Source organism: Cuculus canorus, chromosome 1 (assembly GCF_017976375.1).
Source record: "Cuculus canorus isolate bCucCan1 chromosome 1, bCucCan1.pri, whole genome shotgun sequence".
Classification (NCBI taxonomy): Eukaryota; Metazoa; Chordata; class Aves; order Cuculiformes; family Cuculidae; genus Cuculus; species Cuculus canorus.
Window position 1 is genome coordinate 203806619 of NC_071401.1, and position 21245 is coordinate 203827863.

Here is a 21245-nt window from a genome sequence, read left to right on the forward strand (position 1 = left end):
CGTTTTGTCTCCTGTCAGCCTCCTTGCAGCCCGTCCAGCAGCACAGGCAGCAGCTGCAGGCAGTGAGGCTTTCTTCTCACCTGCTGGGCAGGGAGCCCTGGCCATTGCTCCCCCTCCACCATGATCCTTTGGCTATGGCTCTGCTGGGGCTTCTCCACCTCGGCAGCACAGCCCGACTCAGAGCTGATGGCAAGGTACCTGGAGGAGAAGTTGATGGCAGACTACAGCATCATGGAACAAGTAGGTTTTAAGGTGGTCGTCGTTGGGGAGAAACTGGTGGTTGGGACTGGCTTGTCTCCTTTTAACCATCTGTGTTGACACTCAGGGCAGTCTGCTAAAACTGCATTTATTGCACCCATCCCTTCAGCATGGCCGTGGCTCAGCTCTATGGTAGGCTCCTACTAAGGAGAAGGCAGTTATTGGAGGTGTTAAGCCAGGAGAGCGCTGGCACCCTATTGTGCTGGGTGCTGCTGCCTGGGGATGGGTTCAAAACCGACATCCCCATGACTGTGCTAACAAGGCGTTTTGCAGGGACAAGGGAGTTAACGCAGTATCCTGGCTGTGCGCCAGTCTGAGTAATTCAGAATATTTCAGGCTCGGAGAGAAGTTTTTCTGCCTATGAACTCAGTCTTAACCGTACTTGATTTTTAACTCATGCTGGATGAAATGAACCACATGAGTTTCAACTTGTAAAATGCTTCTTGACCAGGCGAGAAAAGAAATACATTCTGCAAGTGAGGGCTGTTATGTTGTGTCATTCGGTGGCTTAGATTTTCTAGGGAAACAGGGCTGAAAGGGCAATGAACTCTTTGCAAGTTAGCAAGAGAGTTTGGGTAGTGGTTCTGGAGGCTGTGACTTAAAAGTCTGAGCTTTGGATCTTTGCTCACATCCTCCATGTCCATACCAGCTACCATATGTGACTTTGGGTCGCTTAGGGCTTTGATCTAAATTTGATCAGATCTGAGAGAGTCTTTAGTATCTTAAACACCTGTGTGAGATGAAGCAGGACTTATGGAAGACCTGCACCTTGCTGGAGGCCATGTGGGATACCCTAGACTGTTTAAAATGTCAGTAGAAGCCTGTATTTAGCATCTTCTGCCCTACAATAAGTGGGAAGAGGGAGACTCTTCATAAATATCACTAGCACCGTCTTAGAGTTGGTCATTCAGTTGCTCATTTCACCCACACTAGAATGGGAAGAATTTCCCTCCAGAAGTACTCTTGTCTCTCCACGATGAGGACCTTGGCAATTTCATTGTCAATCCTGATTACTGTGAACACATTTTTCTTGTTGGGGAATTCATCCACAAACTAACACTGTCTTGCAGTCTCATCTGTCCAAGTGGGAGAGAATATCTCCACTACCATTCTGCCGGTGGAGTGGTATCTGGGAACACTCACATATTTGCTTTAGGGGGAAAATCAGTTGTGCAGCTCAAGTAACTGGATCATGGTGTTGATGTATCCTGTCTGATCTTGCTTGAGGCAGATAAAGGTGTTTTCACGGGAGCTGTTTTGCTGGCAGAACAGTGTCAGCAGTAAACAGAAAAGCAGTGATGTATAAATAGATGTGGTGACCTAGTCCCCTGGGACAGCCAGGTCTAGAAAAGGATATCTGTCTGTCCTGACTGAACACACAGGCCAGGTCAAGAAGCGACAGGTCCTTCCCCACATCAACACACTATGCTATAAATAAACCTCTAACAGATTCAGAAGAGTGCATAAAACTGCATTTAACATCTTGAGAGGATCTTCTTGCACAAAGGCAAGTAGAGACACATGTCTTTGCAGGATTGTGGTATTTGTCGTGAGAGGGTCACTTGTCGATTTATCCAGTGATTGACCACTCAGCTAAGGTAGCTGGCAAGGTTGCTAGTTATTAGCGTTGCTCTAGGGATTGTCTAGACAGCTCTTCACACATAGTTGGGTTGCTACTGTCCAGCTTATTCTCTATCAGCTATGGGATCACTACTAGCCATTAAGGGGCTTTAACGGGTGCTTTAGAAAGCTTTAAAGCTAAAGGTTGATGGGAACTTGGAAATCGTTATATTAGATGGTGCTAGTGATGTCTACTGGCTATCCTCAAGATTTCAGAAGGTAGATTTGAAGGAGCTGCATCATACAAAGCCCCCTTATGAAAATAAGCAAGCAAATAAAATAGGTGTGTGGTGAGGAAAGATAAGACCAGTACCCATATTTCTAACCAATTCACCAATTAGTCAGTAAAAACCTTTGTGACTGTTCCATACAGGATGACAGGTGAATTTGTTCCAGAAGGTAATCTTTTAATTAAAAAAGTAACGAGGAACACTAACCTCTCATTCCAACATCTGCTCCAAGCAGGACTCACTTCACAAAGAGTTGTCTGGCTTGTTCTGAATAACCTGCAGTGATGGAGACCCTTCAGCCCCTCACAGCAAGCTCCCAAGGTGCTTTACTTGCCAGAGATAACAGACCCAGACAGAAAGTTTCTTCTAAAATTTACACTGCAGAGAATTCCCCTTTCCTCCTCTCCTCTTCACTGAGAATTTCCAGAGGTTCTAATTTTACAAGAAGTTGGCTAAAAAAATGTAGAAGGAAATAACAGAGATTCTAGCAGAGGACACTGTTTAATTTCTCCATTGGGCTTTCCTGAGCTTTTCAATGCAAGCTATAAACAGACATAAAATCATGTCTTTGGCAAGGATTGATGTTGGTTCAGTATACATCAACAGAAAGGGCAAATCAGGTAAAAAAAAAAAAATCATTGCATTCCTCTGCTCTGTGGAGTTTTACTGACATTTTAAGAAGTCACTTGGCTCCCCTCTTTCACAAGAGACTTGCACTCTCTGTTTTGGGAAGAATTGGATTTGTTGCTAAGCTGATTTACACCACGTGGGAGGAAGCCAGAGGAGCTGTTGTGAAGGCTGATACAATGAGTATGATTGCATTGTCATAGGTGAAGCGTTTTCTTTCATAATGAAATCTGTGGCTGAGTTTAAGTATCTTTATTCCCCTTTTGCACTTAAGTAGTGCTTTTCTGGTCACGGCATAATAAATCCACAGTAGCCATGGAGAGTCTTCAGGCAACAGATCTGCTAGTGAGGTAATATCAATGAAGCTGATCCATAACGTTAATTTACACAAGTGCTCCCTTGGAGGCTGTCCAAACATGCAGCAGAATGGGGTTATGCTTGCTGAGTCCCATCACAAGGGTGTTAGTTTTTAACCTGGTCACTGCTCAAGCTCAAAGCAGCCACACTTGGCTGTGATGAGGACAGCCTCAGGTATCCTGGGCTGCATCAAAGAAAGAGTGGCCAGCAGGTCAAGGTAGGTGATTCTGCCCCTCTGTTCCTCTCTTGTGAGACCTCATCTGGAATACGATATCCAGTTCTGGAATCCTCAGCTTTAGAAGGATATGGAGCTGTTGGAACGGGTCCAGAGAAGGGCTACAAAGATGATCGGAGGGCTGGAGCACCTTTCCTACGAGGACAGGCTGAGAGAGTTGGGCTTGTTCAGCCTGGAGAAGAGAAGGCTCCGAGGAGATCTTATAGCCCCCCAGTATCTGAAGGGGGCCTGCAGAAAAGCTGGAGAGGGGTTATTCATAAAGGCTTGTGGGGATAGGATGAGGGGGAATGGGTATAAACTGGAGAGGGGTAGATTTAGACTGAACACTAGGAAGAATTTCTTCACTATGAGAGTGGTGAGACACTGGAACAGGCTGTCAAGGGAGGTTATGGATGCCCAATCCCTGGAGGTGTTCAAGGCCAGATTGGATGGTGCCTTGTGCAGCCTGATCCAGTGGAGTGTCTCTGGCCGTGGCAGGGGTGTTGGAACTAGAATATCTTTAAGGTCACTTCCAACCCTAACTATTCTCTGGTTCTCTGATTGAGCTTGTGTGCTCTACCCTCTCCCTGTCCAGTGTCTGTAACCCATGATGAGTGCTGAATGCTTTTGCATGGATGAAGACTGCATCTGGACTGAGGAACTGGCTTTGGCTTTTACTTACCTGAGGATGTATACAGGCCCTGGGTGGTATTTGAAGACAATTGTGGACCCATTTAGCAGCCCTCCTCATCATGTGCTGTACACCATGCAATGGGGCAAAACCAGCAACACAGAGCCTTTGTGTGACTCCATAGAAGGCTATAAGGAGATAAACTTCCAGATGGGCTAAGGACTGAGGTCTGTATATTCAAACAGAGGGTCTCCTGACAAGTAGCATATGCAAAACACACAGTACCTCCTTGCCTCCAAGAGCTACATTCCATTGCTGAGCTTTGATCAATGGCTCTGTTAATATAGAGGGGATTTAAGTTTTAATTTTAACCAGAGGAATATTTGAGCCTGGCCATGGGTGATCAGTCACACAAACCTGTGTCTGGATTTAAACAATTCTTTTGTAAGTTGACTAGGCTCCATTAACTCTCTTAACTCTTTGCAGGTTGCACGCCGCGTTCCAAGACAGGCCAAATTTTTGCAGAGGCTGGTACGTATCACACTACATCTTTATTTTACCTCATGAGAATTACACTTGCTCTGTGTATATATATGTGTGTACATTCCTGTGCCTGGGTATAAATTATGTCAGTGGGTGATCGTAGGGTGAGATTCTAAGTAAAATATTTTCATTTAGATGAACGCAACGGGTACAGATTCTTCTAATACTTCCCAATCCATCTTTTCAACCTCAGATTTGGAGAGAGAAAATCTGATGCTAGAAACCTTAACAATCCAATGAACATAAACCTGATGAAATCTTAGTTAATTTGAAGAGAAATGGAGAGTTTCCTTTGAAATTTGAAGATCTCTGTTGTTCTCTGTCTGAAGTTTATGCAAGGAAAGAAGAAAACAAGGAACAAAATACCCTTCTTTCAGCACAGGAAACTGAACTTTAATTGTACAGCAAACCTGTGGGATCTGCTAATAATGCTGCACTGAGAGTTGCAGGGCTTAGATCAAAACTTCGTCTAAGGAGACAGCCAGTGAAACTGCTGTTCATGGCCAGTTATTTTTCTGGTTTTTCTGAGGGATGGGGTCTTCCCAGGTGAGGAACACATTTCACGCACTGAGCAGCCATCACATGTTAACAGCTTCTGGTCCCTTTGATCTTTAGTACATCTGAATCAGCAGCCTAGAGGAGCAAACTCTGAGCCTTATTACCTGTTTATTACTTCTAATCTGAGATACGGTCAATTTGTTTTGATGAAAGCAACTGATAAAGGTAAAAACGTGGAGTTTATTTCATTTATCTTCATCTCTCTTCTGTCTTTCCAAATATTTGATGTAAAAAAGCACGAAATTGTTTGTTTGGCAAGAAAATTTCAGCTCCCAGTTCATCATAATAACCAGGGCACCTTCGTAAAGCATTCAGCCAACCTGCCTCATAGCAGTGTGCTAATCTCCCGCCTTGGCATTCCCTAGCTTTAATTTTAGTAGGGATAATAAATCACAGTAATAATAATATTAAACAAATGGTTTGTTTTGTTTTTTTTTCCTTTGTGTTGCCTCTCATCTTCTGAAGGCCTTAATAAAAAGTGGAGAAAACAAACAGGCATTTGCGCAGCTGTAAGTCAGAGCATCAGGCACTGATGGATTGTGCAAGACCTCCAGGGAATGCACAAGAATCACAGGCTGGAACTTGGGCTGCCTGCCAAGCCCAACCTAGCAACCTGTTTGGAAACTGCCTTTGCCCCCACCGTTTATGTTTTCTATATACAAGGAATAACAGATCCCTTCCAGGGTTGGGAAGATGAATCAACTCTTTCATCCTCAGTTATATGTGATGCCCTTGTTCAGCATTTGCTTTCTCCAGCAGAAATTCCTAAGCAACAGGAAGAGGGAAAGATGTTGAATGCCTTTTTTTTTTTTTTTTCATTTGTTTTTGCTCTTCCTCATTCTGTGAAGATATCAGAGCTGGAACTTGTTCAGCAGGATAGGGACATATGACAGAGATCAGTTGAAGCTAGCAAATAGATTCAGCAAAAAAACCTAAGCAGTTTAGTTCTTGAGCTGTGGAAGTCCTTGTTACAAGATGTTATGGATGCTAAAAGCTTACATGGATTAAAAAAGCTGCTGTGTAAAGTCATAGAAGAAAACTCCACAGAGGTTTACTAAGCACAAAAATGCCACTGTTGGTTCAGGAGTTTATTTAGCTACAAAATACTGAAAATTGAGAGACTATTTCTGGGTAGTATCAGTACACTTTGGGCTGATTTTACACTCTTCTCTAAGCATATTCTATTGACCTCTGCCAGTTGACAGGCTGTAAGGTTAGAATTGCTTTTGTTCTCACCCAATACAGCCATTCTTGTGTTCTTGTCACAAGAGTGAGTTCACATCTGCTGTCATATTTTAAAGACTTTCTGATTTCAGATGAATCCATCAGTGCAGTCCCATTGTTAGACTTAGTGTCAGATCTGTCACTGCAGAACCACTTGTATTTCAAATAAAAAGCAAAGGACTTGATCCTCTTTTGCTGTTGAGCTGTCAGCAATGTTTGAATCCACATCTTATGATAAATTGCAGAATGCAGGAGTGGATGCAAAATATCTGGAACCCAAGAATTTGCTGTAGTTTCATATTCTTCTATTTCTGTTATTAAATCCTCTCTATCTCTTGCTATTCCACAGGCAGTTAGTGGTAGGCAAGACTGAATGGAACATCAGCTCATTGTATCTGAAAATATTCCTACAATGCTGCTTCTGATCAAAACTCCCCATCCTCTCCACCTTCAGGATAATGAAACTGGAAAGCCATGCCAGCGTATCAGAGAAGGTCCTAAGAAGAGCAGCGTCAAGTTGTAATCAATAGTGGTTGAGTAAAAGCCACTAGTGGCCTAAAGGGGGACTATTAGATCTGAGCAGATGTGTTCTAGCGCTGATTTCTTTCCGTTGTGCTCCATGAGAACTTACCTTGTGCTAAGCAGTAAGCCCATGGACTCAGAACACATCATGCATCCTCCAGCTGTTAAAGATATCTATTATGATTAAGTTGATCTGAGAGACATTTATCAGAGTCTTTCCAAGTCTTGAAAGTGTAGGCAGGTGGGGTTTTATTCCAAGTCTATTGACAGTTTTGTGTTTGTTTCCAGTGGATCCTCATTCCTCCATTTGCTTGGAATTTACTAGCCTAGCAGCTTGGTTAACTGGATTTTCCGTAACAATACTACCTCTGAGGCCTTCAGCTACTACAGAAATGTTCTTGTTTAATACTTACACAAACCCTTGCTCCTTTTGTTAAGCCACTTGTTAAAATTATTTTTGTTTTGGAAAGAAACCCTGGAAGTAGAGCTGAAGAGCATGTTCCTCACAAGTCCTATGTACCTGTGACTTTTTATCAACCTCAGTGAGAATAATCTTGGTGTATTCGGCTTAGTGAAGTTGCTCTATTTGCAATGTATTTTATTCTTTTGCTTCCTTCTGCTTTCGAGGGTTTAGTCTTTGACTGTTTAAGGCAACATACAAGCATTTTCTTTTTTACATGAACAGATTATAGTTAAATACACTGAAGTCTTCCAGGAAGAAAGCTGTTGAGCTCCACGTTAGACTGAAGAAATGTTCCAACCTGGGATTTCTGCACAAAAACACGTTCTTAAGAAGCAGAAATTGGCTTTCAGCTTCCATCATATGTCATTCATTTCAGTCTCTGCTGCTTCTTTGTTGGAAAGAATCCAGTATGGGCTAAAAGTCTTAAAATATTTTGCTCAAGAAGTCACAGTGTCAGTGTTTCTTATTAAATCTCTTCCATCCATTGCCTGACACCTCCAGGATGGATACTCAGCAGAGGAGGGCTGAGTCAACTCCATTGACAGTTAACTTATGGATCTGATTGTATGAATTCGAAAATACTGCTTCATACACAGTGATTTCAGTCTTTCAAGAGGACTTCGATCTGTTGAGAACAGCACACGAGGCAGTTTCTCTGACGTCAGTTCTGGACCCTACAGGGAGTTACTTTGGGTTTCTTTTCCCAGACCATAAAGGATTAGTCCTGTTCCTCTCACACGGTTGGAGCTGAAGGGTGCAATTTGGGATACAGGTGGATTTTATCAGTGTGGCTCATAACATAGATGCTGGCATCATCAGAGCTCTCATTCTGCCTGGACCCTTCTCAAGGACTGGAGAATGTCTGTGGTCTTTGTTCTTGTGTGTGAACAATGGCAGTACCACCTCTCTGGTTTGCCTTTTGCAGCTGACCTGAAATTTTGAGGGCAAGCCCACCTTCCCTGCTGTTAACTGTTTTTTGTAGGGAGTCTATTACTCATAAGGTGGTTATTTGTTTGAGCATATTTAGTATTAAACCCAGTGAAATACTGAAGGACTAGTTATCTAGCTCTCGGTGTTAATAGGTAACTTTTGATACCTACAGGAAACCAGGCCTCGGATGTCTGAATTCACTGTGAAATCCACAATCATTTCTCGGTATGCTTTCACCACGGTGTCGTGCACAATGGTGAACAGCGGATCTGAGGCACGAGAAGGTGTGTTTGAGATGCAAATCCCAGCTGCAGCCTTCATCTCCAACTTTACTGTGTAAGTAAGTAATGCCGACAGCTGGGTGGACAATGGTTCTCCCATCCCACAGACAGCTCGCTGAGATTTCTAGAACTGGGTAATCTGCAGCAGGACTGTAATAAGGCTTCTTTTATCATTTCTTTGGGAAAAAATAAAACTAAACACATGATATATTCCATCCAAGACTGGTCATGGACCCAAAGCACAAAGCAAGTCCTTGGATGCCAGGTTGCTAAGATTCAGGTACATGGGGAAGAACATTCTTGTATGTCCCATTTGAATGTATTTTAAGAACTTCCTTTGCCTCCTCTCTCTCTGATTTGGACCAGAAAAATCACTCGTGGCCCTCAGAAACCTTTCCAATTAAAGTTTCAGCAACAGTGGCACATCATAGTTATTCTGCCGAACTCTGACAGCGATGCTTAAGAAGCTTCTTGTCATTCCAGATTCTCCATACTATCAATGGAGAAGGAGAGCCAACTCCAACAAGAAGATAGGTAGACTTACTGTTGGAGATTCTAGTCATTCTGTATAGATAATAGAGCAGGTAGAGGGCAATCAAGCTCATTATGAAATGACTCTTTAGTGAGTAAATGAAGCTCTTGGTTTCAAAAATGTTTGGTTTAGTGGTGCTCAGATTCCCCCATAAGCGTAGACATTGAGGCCACAATGTTGCACCTGACCATAGCAGACAGGGGACCAGCTCTTTTAGAAAGACTTCTATTTGGACTGAATAGGAGGAAAAACAGGCTTTTGCCATTGACCAGACAAAATGTATGTTGAGAGCTGTTCCTCATGGAATCCAAGGCCCTGTAACTCATTCCCAGGAAGTAACATGTTAGTTAGGGAGGCAGCTGACTAAGAGCAGTCATCCAGAATATCACCTTGTGGATTGGCACAGGTCATGGACCTGAAACCATACAAAAAGTGCTTTTTGGGACTCTTGGCAATTGCTTTGTTTACTGGCTTGCGTGATTATGTTTGTAGCTTACCTGCTGAATCAGCATTCTAGAGACAAACTCCTGGACTAAAAATGTACTCTGCTCATATAACCAACCAGGGAACTTCTAAATCAGCTTCTGTCTCAGTGGCTCGAGTGGCCTCTTGGAACACCAGCACCACACAGCCTAATAACAGTCTGTGAACCCTTCCAGAGCTATAGGAAGCGAGCTGTACAGCTATCTCTGTGTATGGTCAAGAGTGGTCATTCTGACGTCTCTGGTCTCTCTAGGATCATTGGCAACAAGACTTATTATGGGGAGGTCACAGGGAAAGTAAAGAAACACAGCAGTGATGACAAAGCAAGGCTCAAGAAACCGCCGAGCCCTGCGGATAGAAGGTAAGTGTCCTGCATTTGTCTGTGTTCTGGGAAGCAGAATACCCCATCTTTATTTTGGCTGCTTTGGCATAAACATCCATGAATTTACAGGAAGAAAACTAAACACAATCTTATTGACTCTGGCTGGTGTCATTCATATAAAACTGCGTGTAGTCTTTTCTAGTCCTGTTGTGCAAAATTTTCATGTCCTAGATGCTCCAGGGCATACTTGGGAGGGAAAGAAATCTTGTTACCTCCTGAATAATAGTCAGGAAAATTAAGGCACACAGAAATCCAGCGAGTTACAACTTCAAAACTACAAAGTCAGTCAGTGGTAGAATCACAAGTAGCCTTTTGCAGTCATGCTTGCCCTGTTCTCAGCACTTGCCTGCGTTAAGTCCTTTTGGCAAAACACTGGAAGAAAGTCTCATCAAGTCTTAAAACCTATATGTTCACCTGAATGCACTTCCTAAGTGGCATTATGGTGTGTTATCCCCCTTCTAATTTTATCCAAATAACTCTCAAAAAAAAGCACCACTGGATGGATTTCTCTGCTCTGGAAAATCCTGTATTATTCCCAGTTACCAGGGACAGTAGCACTATTCCAATGTCGTCATATGATCAAGGACAGCTAAATAACTATGCTTTTCAGATCAAAAAGATGATGACCTGTGGGGACAGAGAATTCTGACAGACATCAGAACTAATAAGTGGTATGTGGAAGGAGAATAAATAATTGTTCTTTTCTGTCTTTCATATAAAAACTAGAGAAAATTGAAAGAAATGATTCTATGATAGATTCAAAATTGTCAAAATAAGGTATTGGTCACACAGATCATGTTTCTTGCCACTAGAAATTGTGAATGCTAAACTGATGTGGGTTCAAAAAACGGGTACATGAATTCATGGTTGGAAAAATCCATGAGGAACCTTTATCAAAAGATCTGGACACAGTCTTCCTTCTATATTTCTTCCTTCCTTCTATATTTCTTTTGCCACGCCCTTTTGTGTCCTCTTCTGTAGGTGATCACTACCTTTCTCTGTTGGAACACTGGTATGACCCAGAAATGTCATTCCAACACTAAAAAAAGATACAAGGCCGACACTGCACATACCAAAAAAAAGCCAATATTAAAAAATATCTTTTTCTATGTGTTAAAGAAATCAAAGTCTCAAATCCTTTTCAATACTTGTTGAATTGTGGGCATTACTGAAATCTCAGTGAGATCTGAAGTTACCCCTACGAGGAATTAAAGATTTCCATTCTTGCTATGTGGCTTTTTTATTTTCCCATCATGAATAGTAGTGCCTGGCATCATAGCAGTGCCTGTTAGCTGGACACTATGGTGCACTAAATGGGAGGTAAAGCAACTTAAGTTATCTCTGTTTAACAGAAGGGCAGCTGAAACAAATAAAATGTAAAGATAGGAATTCATCTCACTTCAAATTAACAAAAAGAAAGATGTCAGTTGTACACTGAGTGACTGATGGCACACTCTGTTCAATCAGAATAAACGAGTCCCTTTAGGGAGATCTCCAGAGACGGAGTTGTCTTAAGGGTCCTCTTTCTCCTAATTGAGCATGTAGCTATAAACTGCTAATATTAGGGAAGAGGAATTAATTTCTATATTGCTTAAGGTACTGGAATGAATCAGCAGTGGAAAAGTGAAGTATTAAATACGAGTCTTGCAAATCCTCTGTGTAATAAACCAAGAGGCAGCTATTCTTCTGACTCTGCTCCATGTTATACATGTTTGTCATATTCCTCTCAGTAAGAATTCATCTCATCTTTTAAGACCTTTCTTCCTGTGAAAACCTCTTATGTGTCCAATGCTTTGAGAGGCATTAAGATATTTTATTGCTTGTTGTTTTCACATATTCATTGATGGAACATATTTATATTTGACAAACAAAATCCAGATTTATCATTCACTGGGGAAGACAATACATGATGTATAGGGAGTGTGAAGGTGTCTTTGGATTTTCCTTCCAGGGAGAACGGCTATGAGACGTTCAAAGCTTCTGTCTTCATTCCTCGCAAGATGCAGGCCAAGTTCCTACTGCATTATGAAGAGCTTTTGCAAAGGCGACTGGGAAAATATGAGTATACAGTCAGCATCCGTCCCCAGCAGCTGGTGGGGAGGTTACGGGTGGAGGTGAACATCCTGGAGAAGTCAGGCATAGTTTCACTGGAGGTGCCTCCCCTTCGAAACAGCAAACATAAAGGCAATGGGAAAGTTGATGGTAAGGAGAGATTTTATGAGCCATGGTCTGTTACTTGTGGGGCCTTAATCACTTCTCAAGAGCTGTACTGGCAGTATTGAGAGTTGGACAAGGCAATCTTGTATAATTACTTAGACTGGTGTTTCATTTGCTTTCCCTCTGCTCCAAATGAAGCATTAGACAAAATCCCAACATTGTATGAAAGTAACATTGTCTATGATCAAGACCATGTTAGAAACTAGAGGACACATTTCATGAAGACAAGGAGAAAAATGAATGCTAGCATCTCAGTAGGCATAGATTAATCTGGTAAATTCCAACTATGACTTGATTTAGAAAGATACATTTTTATACTTTCCTTTCCTCACTCTTGCTTCACCCATTGTATGACAGATACATTCCACACAGAGGTGACTGCGTTTGACTGACAAGCAAGTTTCAAAGCATTTCAGGCCATCAGCTATTTTTATTTAGAGATCTCTCATTCACTGGCAGGGCAATCTCCAGGTTCATGGAAGCTGTTATAAAGGCTACATGAAAGGGATTTCAGGACTATGAACTCTGTGCAGTTCAGTGATGGGAATTCAGTCTTATTGTAAAGGCTGATGGCTTTTGTTATGTTTTCTGTAGATGACTGTGTCCATGTGAAATCTGTGCATAAGCACAGAATCATAGAATCATTAAGGTTGGAAAAACACCTCTAAGATCATCAAGTCAAACTGTCAGCCCGAGAACACCATGGCTACTAAACAACGTCCCAGAGTGCCACGTCTACATGCTTTTTGAACATCTCCAGGCATGGTGACTCCACAATTTATCAGGGCCAAGACAGTGGTGTCAAGACCCTGAGGGCACCGAGATACTTGGCTGTCCATGCCTTTCTCCCCCAGGGCCTCTCCCAGGCCTGGGAACCCATTTTCAGCCCAGCCTGAAGCCATCAGTCCCTGCCCCAGACTGCCCTGTAAGGTGTGACTTGTTGGCCCTAAGGCAGACCCTGCAGCTCCCATCCTCCAGTGAGACCCTGGCCCACACGATGCCCTGACAAGCGGTTGTATTAATATAGATTTTTTGTGTGTGTTCATGACCCACAAGTTTATGAGAACTTTGAAGCTCAATGAATATAGGGCTGATCCCATCCAACTCAGTAAGACTTTTTCCCCCATTGTCTTTATAAGCTTTGAACTGGGCCTTCAGACCTTGTGCTCAGCAGTTAAGCAGGCTCTTCCCTGGCTCCACATCTCCTGGGAACTGTTTATTTGAAGTGAGTTGTTTTTTCCATCCATTCATGCCAAGGTAGATAGGAAATCCTGCATTTTAGAACATGGGAAATTCCAAGAGGAAAATCCATGTTTTGCCAAAGCACTAATTGTGGTCCGAGTATCTGCTCTTACCCCCAGCTGATCTCACTCACTGTTCAGACAGTGTAAAGGTAAACTTTCTAGTATAAATTAATGTTGAGGAGCACAGGATGCCGTGACTGCTGCACGTTGACCAAAAAAAAACCACCAAAAGAAGAGGATGAATCTGACCTGGAAGGAGGATGTGGAGTCTGTGAGTCTGTCAATCCTTGGTTACTCCAAGTGATATAATACCTTCAAAAATCCGTGGAGCTGTTCGTTTCTGCTAGGTAAAGACCCTAAAGCATGTGAACTAGAGTTAAACTGAACGCTTAATATAATACTACTGATATACTCCAAATCATAGTGAAATCAAAGCTCTCGGTGATTTGGACTAGCTTCAGGTCAAGCCTCATGCAGCCAATTAGTTTCTCTGTCATACATCCATGCATTGTATGATAAATGTGCTCTGCCCCTCACCAGGAGGGACAGGAAACCTTTTTCACCTATCAGGGAGTATCATAATGCATTGTGGTATATTGTTTCCTGCAAAACATCTGGCACCGATTAAGGTCAGAGACAGCCTAAGCAGAGCAGACACACTGTTGATCTAGCGCAGCATGGAAATTCCTATATGCAAGTGACATATAGGGAAAACTCTCATAACGTGCTATCCAAACAGCAATCTGTGAACACTGATCGTTCTTGGCACCGTGCTTCAGATTTAAAACAGCTCACATAAAAATGGGCTCAAGCTCTAAGATTCCATAACCCTCCCTAGCCACTAAAATGCATATAAAATAGATGTCCCATTTCAGGTTGGATAAAGTAACTGAAATTCATGTTCTTAGTGCTTTATCCCTGCTCAGAATTCAATTACAGACTCTTTCTATACAGAATTCCCCTATATAGTTGGTGAAATCAATTTGCTGTGGTGAGATCACTGAGTTTGTCATGGGCAGTCACGAGTGGGTTGTGTCTCTGCCAGATCAAACCTTCATTGGTACTCAGGAGTGTGCCACTCAGATGAATATATAGAGTTAATGCATTCAGTCGGTGTGCTGATATTCTTTCTAATCTAAAGCAAGACAAAGAGACTAGGATATTGCCAACAGCGAGAAGAGAAGAGAAGAGAAGAGAAGAGAAGAGAAGAGAAGAGAAGAGAAGAGAAGAGAAGAGAAGAGAAATTGTCATAGGGTCTCGAAAGAGTCTAATACAGGACACAAGAAGGGCAGCTTGTTTTATGTAGAAGGAGTTTACTGCTTATGAACTCTTCTGGCCAACAAAATCAATCACACTCGGAGTAGAGAACAGGAAATTCCTGCCTTCCTAAACAAAAATGGAAACCACAAGAATACTTCTAGGGAGGCCAAGGCCAACGTAAGGAGCATTTCCTGTGGAAACCCACTATATCCAGTCAGTCGTCTTAAACTTGATCCAAAAAGCAAAATATCTGAGTCCACAGATGCTCCCTGCAAAGCCTTCTTGCACATGACACCTGAAGAGCCAAACACATGAGATATGGACATCCAGTGAGACCTTCAGGGAAGGCTGTGGGGTTTTAAGTGAAAGACAGGTGAATTGTGAGTCTTACATTTAAAGAGCGGCTTCTTGGCAGATAGTCTGCAAACTGGGAGCAAATCAAGACGATGAGAGTGTCTGGTGTCTTCTTGGACTCCTGTTGCATAAAACTTCACTTGACCAGAGATCGTGGTAGTAATCCAGTAAATAAGTGGCCAGCAAAGAATCCCAGACCATATGCTGCCATACTGTGTTACCTGTGGTGCCCAAAATGAGAGGTCATGACTTAAAAAAAATGACCAGATAAGGAATGGAGGGCTGCACTTTGCAAAATAGTATTGCCTACCTGGTTTGAGTATGTCATGAAAATTCTCTTCCTTGATATTTTGTCTACAAAGACATCTGCAGTATCTCATGCTTAATGATAAAATGTGAGATTCTGCTAAGTATTAATAAATTACTTTCAGAGTATTGGCTGAAAAATGCATTATGACATCAAGTCATCACTAAATGGCATTTTGAGTAATATGTTCAAAGCACCATCAACCTGAAAGTATTGTCAAGGATGAGATAGCTTCAGAAGTCATTTAAGTACTATTGACGCTGACTGCCGTGGATGAGAAACCACGTTCTTTTTCAGAGTAAAGGTCCTGAAGATCCAGTGCTGGATAGGCAAATTAAGTTTGAAATCAAATATGTTTCTGTTTGAAGTCGTCCACAGCCCCGGATGATGGTCACCAGCAGTGATGGATGTTAACTGAAATGCCAACCTGTTGTGGGAATAAATGCTATTATCAAAACTAATGAAGAAATTAATAGCAATATTTTAGATGAGCAAAAGTGGAGAAATGGCTGATTGGCTGATCTGCCCTTATTTCATCGACCAATCCTCTTATATTTGTGCTACTTTCTACATGTTAGCCATAAAGCCAAAGGTATTGTGCAAGAATCACAGAGGAAAAAATCCAGTTTCTTTGTTTAAAGGTCATTTAGGATTTGTACTTTTGACTCCAGTCAAACTGCTAGTATCCATGCAGCCTGTGGTGAACAGAAGAGATAAAACTTAAAGACCTATGGACAGAAAATGTTCTTTGATGAGAAAGAGTGAAAGACAGGTCTTTTTTGCCGTTTACAGGGCAGTGAAGAAGTCACTGCATTAGCTGTGCAGAAGCACTTAACAGTCCAGTTCTGCCTGGTTTGGGCTGTAGAAGCCCAAGATACAAAGATTGGACTTGGTTCCACAAAATTCCAGTGATTTATGAAAGGTGATGCTGTGCTTTGCTATAGATAGAGGCTCTTGGAAAGTCCTGCGTACATCCTCTCTGAATATGGAGCAGAGACAATGTGATGACAGGTCTTTCCAGGATATTTCCTTTGTCAGTGACTTCTGCACACACAGCTCCATCTGGGAGTAGTATTTTTCCCAAAGGAAGATCATAGACATGTGAGTTTTGGAAAGTGATCTTTTGGCATGTGCAGCTGTAGTCTTCTATCACATACAAAGCCCAAAACAGGACACATTGAGGCCAATGACCTTGACCTTCTTTTGGTGACCTCAGAATAGAGCCATTTTCTGAATGATGTCCTACACAGCATCCTCAGGGATGACTGTCGTCATTCTTTTCCTGCAGTGCAGTGGTGTGAAAACTAGTCATGGACTTGGGCAGCGATACACTATTGTGCCTGAGAATGACTCTCTCTTTTCAAAGTCATAGGCCTCAGAAAGGCTTTTATTTCTTATCACGGTTTTCTAGAAGCTCCCATATGTTGGTAGAGGATGAACTTTGCATTTGAGCTCTAATCTCGACTCTGACAGTCTGCAAAATAATTTAGGTTTAACTGTTCATCATATGAGGACTAGTTTCATATGAAAAATACTTTTTCTTGCTCTGTTTACTTCTTTATCCGATTTTGGTGGAAAGATTCTCTAAAGACTCTACCGACTACCTCACTGAACACAGAGCAGCTCAAGTCTTTGGAGTTCATTCATGCTCTGTACTCCACAATAACTCATAGATTTCCCTCTCTCAGTCACTTTTTTTGAAAAGAACTGGTTCAACCCAAGAAAAACATCAGCTGAGAATCTGTTTTGGGGTTTTCAATAACTAGTTAGGATAAGGGGGAAAGCCCTCAAAATCTGGGGACATGCAGGGTGAAATCTTTCCTTTGGCCAGTCTTGTGCAAGGGTTCTTATGGAGTTCAGAAGAAATGAATGGTTGGCACATCAAAAGAGAGTAAGGTGGAATTTTGGTCACACAGAGAGACAAGGAATCTCCATATCCCTCAACTTTACAAGAATGAGCACAGATAACAACACAAACTGAGGTTCCTTCAGGGTGACTCAAGATAAATTATTTTCTTTCTCAGAGATATCGTCTGAAAGTCACATGTCTCTTTATTGATTCAGGAAGGGCTCTTAGAAATTAGGGTGAACTGCATCTCAGTGATGCACTTTGCCTGACTGCACTAACAAGTGTTGGATTTTTGTCTCAATCAGTAAAAATGAAATTGCAGCAACTATGCTGATAACTCCTTGCTGGACACAAATGCAGCTAAGATAACTCATTTACTTGTAGGTGTTACACATAAGACATTTGTCAGATTATGTGATCAGTCACATCAATCCCACCTCTCATGCCTACGGTACATCTGAACAAGTACCTCAAGAATCCTTTGTAATCAATACGGAGAGTATGATTCATCTAATCCTAGAGGAAGCGTTTAAACAGGTAGAATGAATCATACTTGGATTGACAGGCATGATTTCAGGTATAAGATCTGCATTATAGATGTCTAGGGTTGGCTGGAATGAATACCACATGCATGTCTGAAGCTGTTCATTATTTACAGAAAGAAATTAACAGTCATTCAAACAATGTCTGACTTCCAAACAGAAGTGAGCGCACGAATTTGGCTGAAACGATTGTACACCTGATGGCATGGCAATGTAGGTTTCAGTTGAGAATTAGAAGGGAGAGGCTATTAAGTTCTTATTTTGTCACTGGTGAGCTGAATCTTTAATCTCAGCATCTAACTCCGCTAGTTGACCGGACCCCATGGTAATAATGTGTGTGCTGTGCTTAGACGCCTGTAAGACAGTGGGAAATACTTGTAATACTGTGGTTTTATCTCAACAGGTGATGTTTCTCCTCCTCCTTCTACTGTAGTTGGACATACCAAGACCTTAGCTAAAGTTACGTTCAATCCTACTGTTGTCGAGCAAACCAGGATTGCCCGAAATGGCATTCTGGGAGACTTCATAATTAGATATGATGTCAACAGGGAGCTAAGTATTGGGGATGTTCAGGTACTGTACACGACTCATCTTTTCTGTTTTATTCATTATGAGTGAAATGGTTGTATAACCTTACTGTATTTGGAAGGAAACCCTGTTGCCCACCAGGGAGGGAGGTTTAGAGAACTCCAGCAGGCTCCCCCAGTATGGATAAACAGGGGACCAGGATTAAGACGGTTAGCAAGAAGCACTCTTATGCTCCAATGTAGATACGGGCATTGAAAGCAGGATCGGGTGTGGCCAAACAAATACTCCAAAATTATGTGTATGGAACGTTGCACTATCTGCCTTCATCTCCTGACTTCCTTGCTCTTCCACAGATTCTTAATGGGTATTTCGTGCACTACTTCGCGCCCACAGATCTTCCTCCATTGCCGAAGAATGTTATCTTTGTGCTTGACAGCAGTGCTTCGATGGTAGGAACGAAACTGAAGCAGGTGAGGTCCTTGTTTTTGTTATAGACTGGTCGGCTGTAAACTTACAGAGAGCTTGGTTTAGGCTTTATCTTTCCAGATGGGTTCTTCTGCAAAGTGTTTCCTATGTCTGAGGTGAGAGGAGGCTCTGAAGACACCTCACGGAGACATTATTCATCGGCAATAAGAATTTATCCTGTTAGTGGGAATGGAATGGGAACAAAAAGTGCAGAGAACTTCATCACCCTGTAAAAAAGGTCAATGCTGTCAAAACTGAGCTAGAAGGCTGCAGATAGAATTGTCCTGGGCAGTCCAGTTCTGGGCAGTTTGAAGAGAGGCAGAATAGGGATAATTCCCACCAAAGTGCATTCATCAGACCATTGTATCCAGTTTAGCAGCAGCGAAAAGATACTGCTGTCTTTAAATTATCTTAGCAAAACCTTTAGCAATGTATAACTCAATGGGTTCTGTTGAAAGAAAAGTCACTTTTGTCCTATTTGAGACCCTGAGTCTTTCAGCAGAAATCTCAGATATTTTTCTCAGATGCTGCACAAATGCACTCAGGGTTCAGCATGCAGCTTTCAGCATGCAGGATAACGCCAAACTGGGGAGGTTATCCCTCTGAAAGGGTTTGGTGCTAGTGTGAGCTGTGTAAGTAGTACCTTGGGTCAGCAGATTAACCTTGTACTATGAAAGCTTTTATTTTCCTCCTGAGCATATTAGTATTTCTTTTCTTACACGCTTACTAGAAACAACACGACCAGGGATTACCCACTGAAGGTCTACTGCAGAGTCTAGCCAGCTCCTGCTGTTATACATACATACATCTCAGACCGATTAGGTACAAGTAGGTGCCTCTTGAAGAGCCTGAAGAGAGAGAAAAGTCTAACTAGAATCTTTGTTGAGGATGTCTCCAACTTTTTGTTTGTTATACCAGCTATATTGTTTTTATGGGTAATTACTGGTATGTTGTGGGGCATGTAATGTTCCTGCTATGTGCACAAAGAACTTCTCTTCCTCTGATTTCAACTGCTTCAAAAAATAGAACTTCACAGAATTATGACCTAACTCATAAAAAGTCTACTCAGATTAATCAAAGACCAACCAAATTCTAAGACTGGCTAAATAATATACTTATTTCGGTACACTAAGAAAGCGTGATCAGTTAGAGCCATGGCCCATGTTTGTTTGGTGGTTTTTACACAATTGTTATTAAGATTAAATTATAGATGCATCTGGTGGCAGGATACATCTGAGCAGAGGAAATGCCCTGGGACTCTTGCAGCTGTGGTGATCTGTGGTGGTATGTAGAGACAAATTCCCATGAGACTGGTTTTCCTCATTTCTCTCTACTGAGTCACATGCAAGATCAGCTAAAAATACTCCCGGCGCTTGTAAAGTGTGCTGTTGCAAGTCAGCTGCTGTAACTATGGTAAAGGACAGTTTTTAGAGTTACATGATCATGGATGAGAAACATCAGCTGTGCACCCTTATCTACAGTAACTTCAGGAGATTTTGTATTCTTCACGCACTTTCTTTTATGAAGCCAGTGGCAAAGTGACTCAAATGGGGTCAGGATTTCACACATGCTGCAGTCCCCACAAGTAAACAGTGAGTCATGTCTTCTTTTGCTCTCCCAAGGTTTTCCTTTTCCATGAATTTTTATGTGTTTGTGCCATCTCTTTCTCCTATGATACCTCAGTCTTTGAAGCAAAAAAATGTCCAGACCCAATTGCAAAAACATATAGTGGGACTGGTTGATCAGCTTAAATCATATCATTAAGTCCTTTGAGACGTTCCCCTCACAGCACTGAGATATACAGTAGCTTTGTTGGGAAGATCAACTAACATGCATATTTGCTCTGAGGTTTTCACAGCCTCTGGACTCTGGTGATTTCTGTCAGACTCAACTGTGTTACTGCAGTCAACTTGTACCAAGGATCTGGGCCTTCTAGCACTGGCAGGGAGATAAAGTTCAGAAAAAGAAAACTCTTGAGCATCATGATAAAAAACTCTTACCATATAATCATAGAATCGTAGAATGGTTTTGGTTGGAAGTGACCTTAAGGATCATCCAGTTCCAACCTCCCCTGCCATGGGCAGGGGCACTTTCCACCAGGTCAGGTTGCTCAAAGCCTCATCCAACCTGGCCTTCAACACCTCCAGGGATGGGACTTCTCTGGTCAACCTGTTCCAGTGCGTCAACACCCTCACAGCATAGAATTTCTTCCTTATATCTAATCTAAACCCACTCTCTTTCAGTTTAAAGCCATTACCCCTGGTCTTATCATTATACGACCTTGTAAAAAGTCCCTCTTCAGCTTTCTTGTAGGCCCCCTTTAGGTACTGGAAAGCTTCCATAAGGTCTCTGCTGATCCTTCTCATCTCCACTTTGAACAACCCCAGTTCTCTCAGCCTGTCTTTGTAAGAGAGGTGCTCCAACCCTCTGATCTTCTTTGTGGCCCTCCTCTGGGCTCGTTTTGACAAATACATGTCCTTCTTGTGCTGAGGACGCCAGAACTGAACTCAATACTCCAGAGAGTGGAATAGAGGGGGAGAATCACATCTCTCACCCTGCTGGTCACAGTTCTTCTGATGCTGCCCAGGATACAGTTGGCTTTTTGGGCTGCAGGCGTACATTGC

At 42.2% G+C, this 21245-nt stretch overlaps 1 protein-coding gene across 1 annotated transcript in view; it reads left to right on the forward strand.

The window, feature by feature from the left end:
• Positions 1-21245, forward strand: part of ITIH5 (inter-alpha-trypsin inhibitor heavy chain 5) — a 47512-nt gene continuing 26267 nt past the window's right edge. The window contains exons 1-7 of the mRNA XM_054084928.1: positions 1-240; positions 4424-4468; positions 8350-8513; positions 9727-9834; positions 11807-12057; positions 18032-18201; positions 18510-18626. Coding sequence (XP_053940903.1) covers positions 121-240; positions 4424-4468; positions 8350-8513; positions 9727-9834; positions 11807-12057; positions 18032-18201; positions 18510-18626 — 975 coding nt within the window. The 5' untranslated portion in view covers positions 1-120. The remainder of the gene's footprint in view (positions 241-4423; positions 4469-8349; positions 8514-9726; positions 9835-11806; positions 12058-18031; positions 18202-18509; positions 18627-21245) is intronic.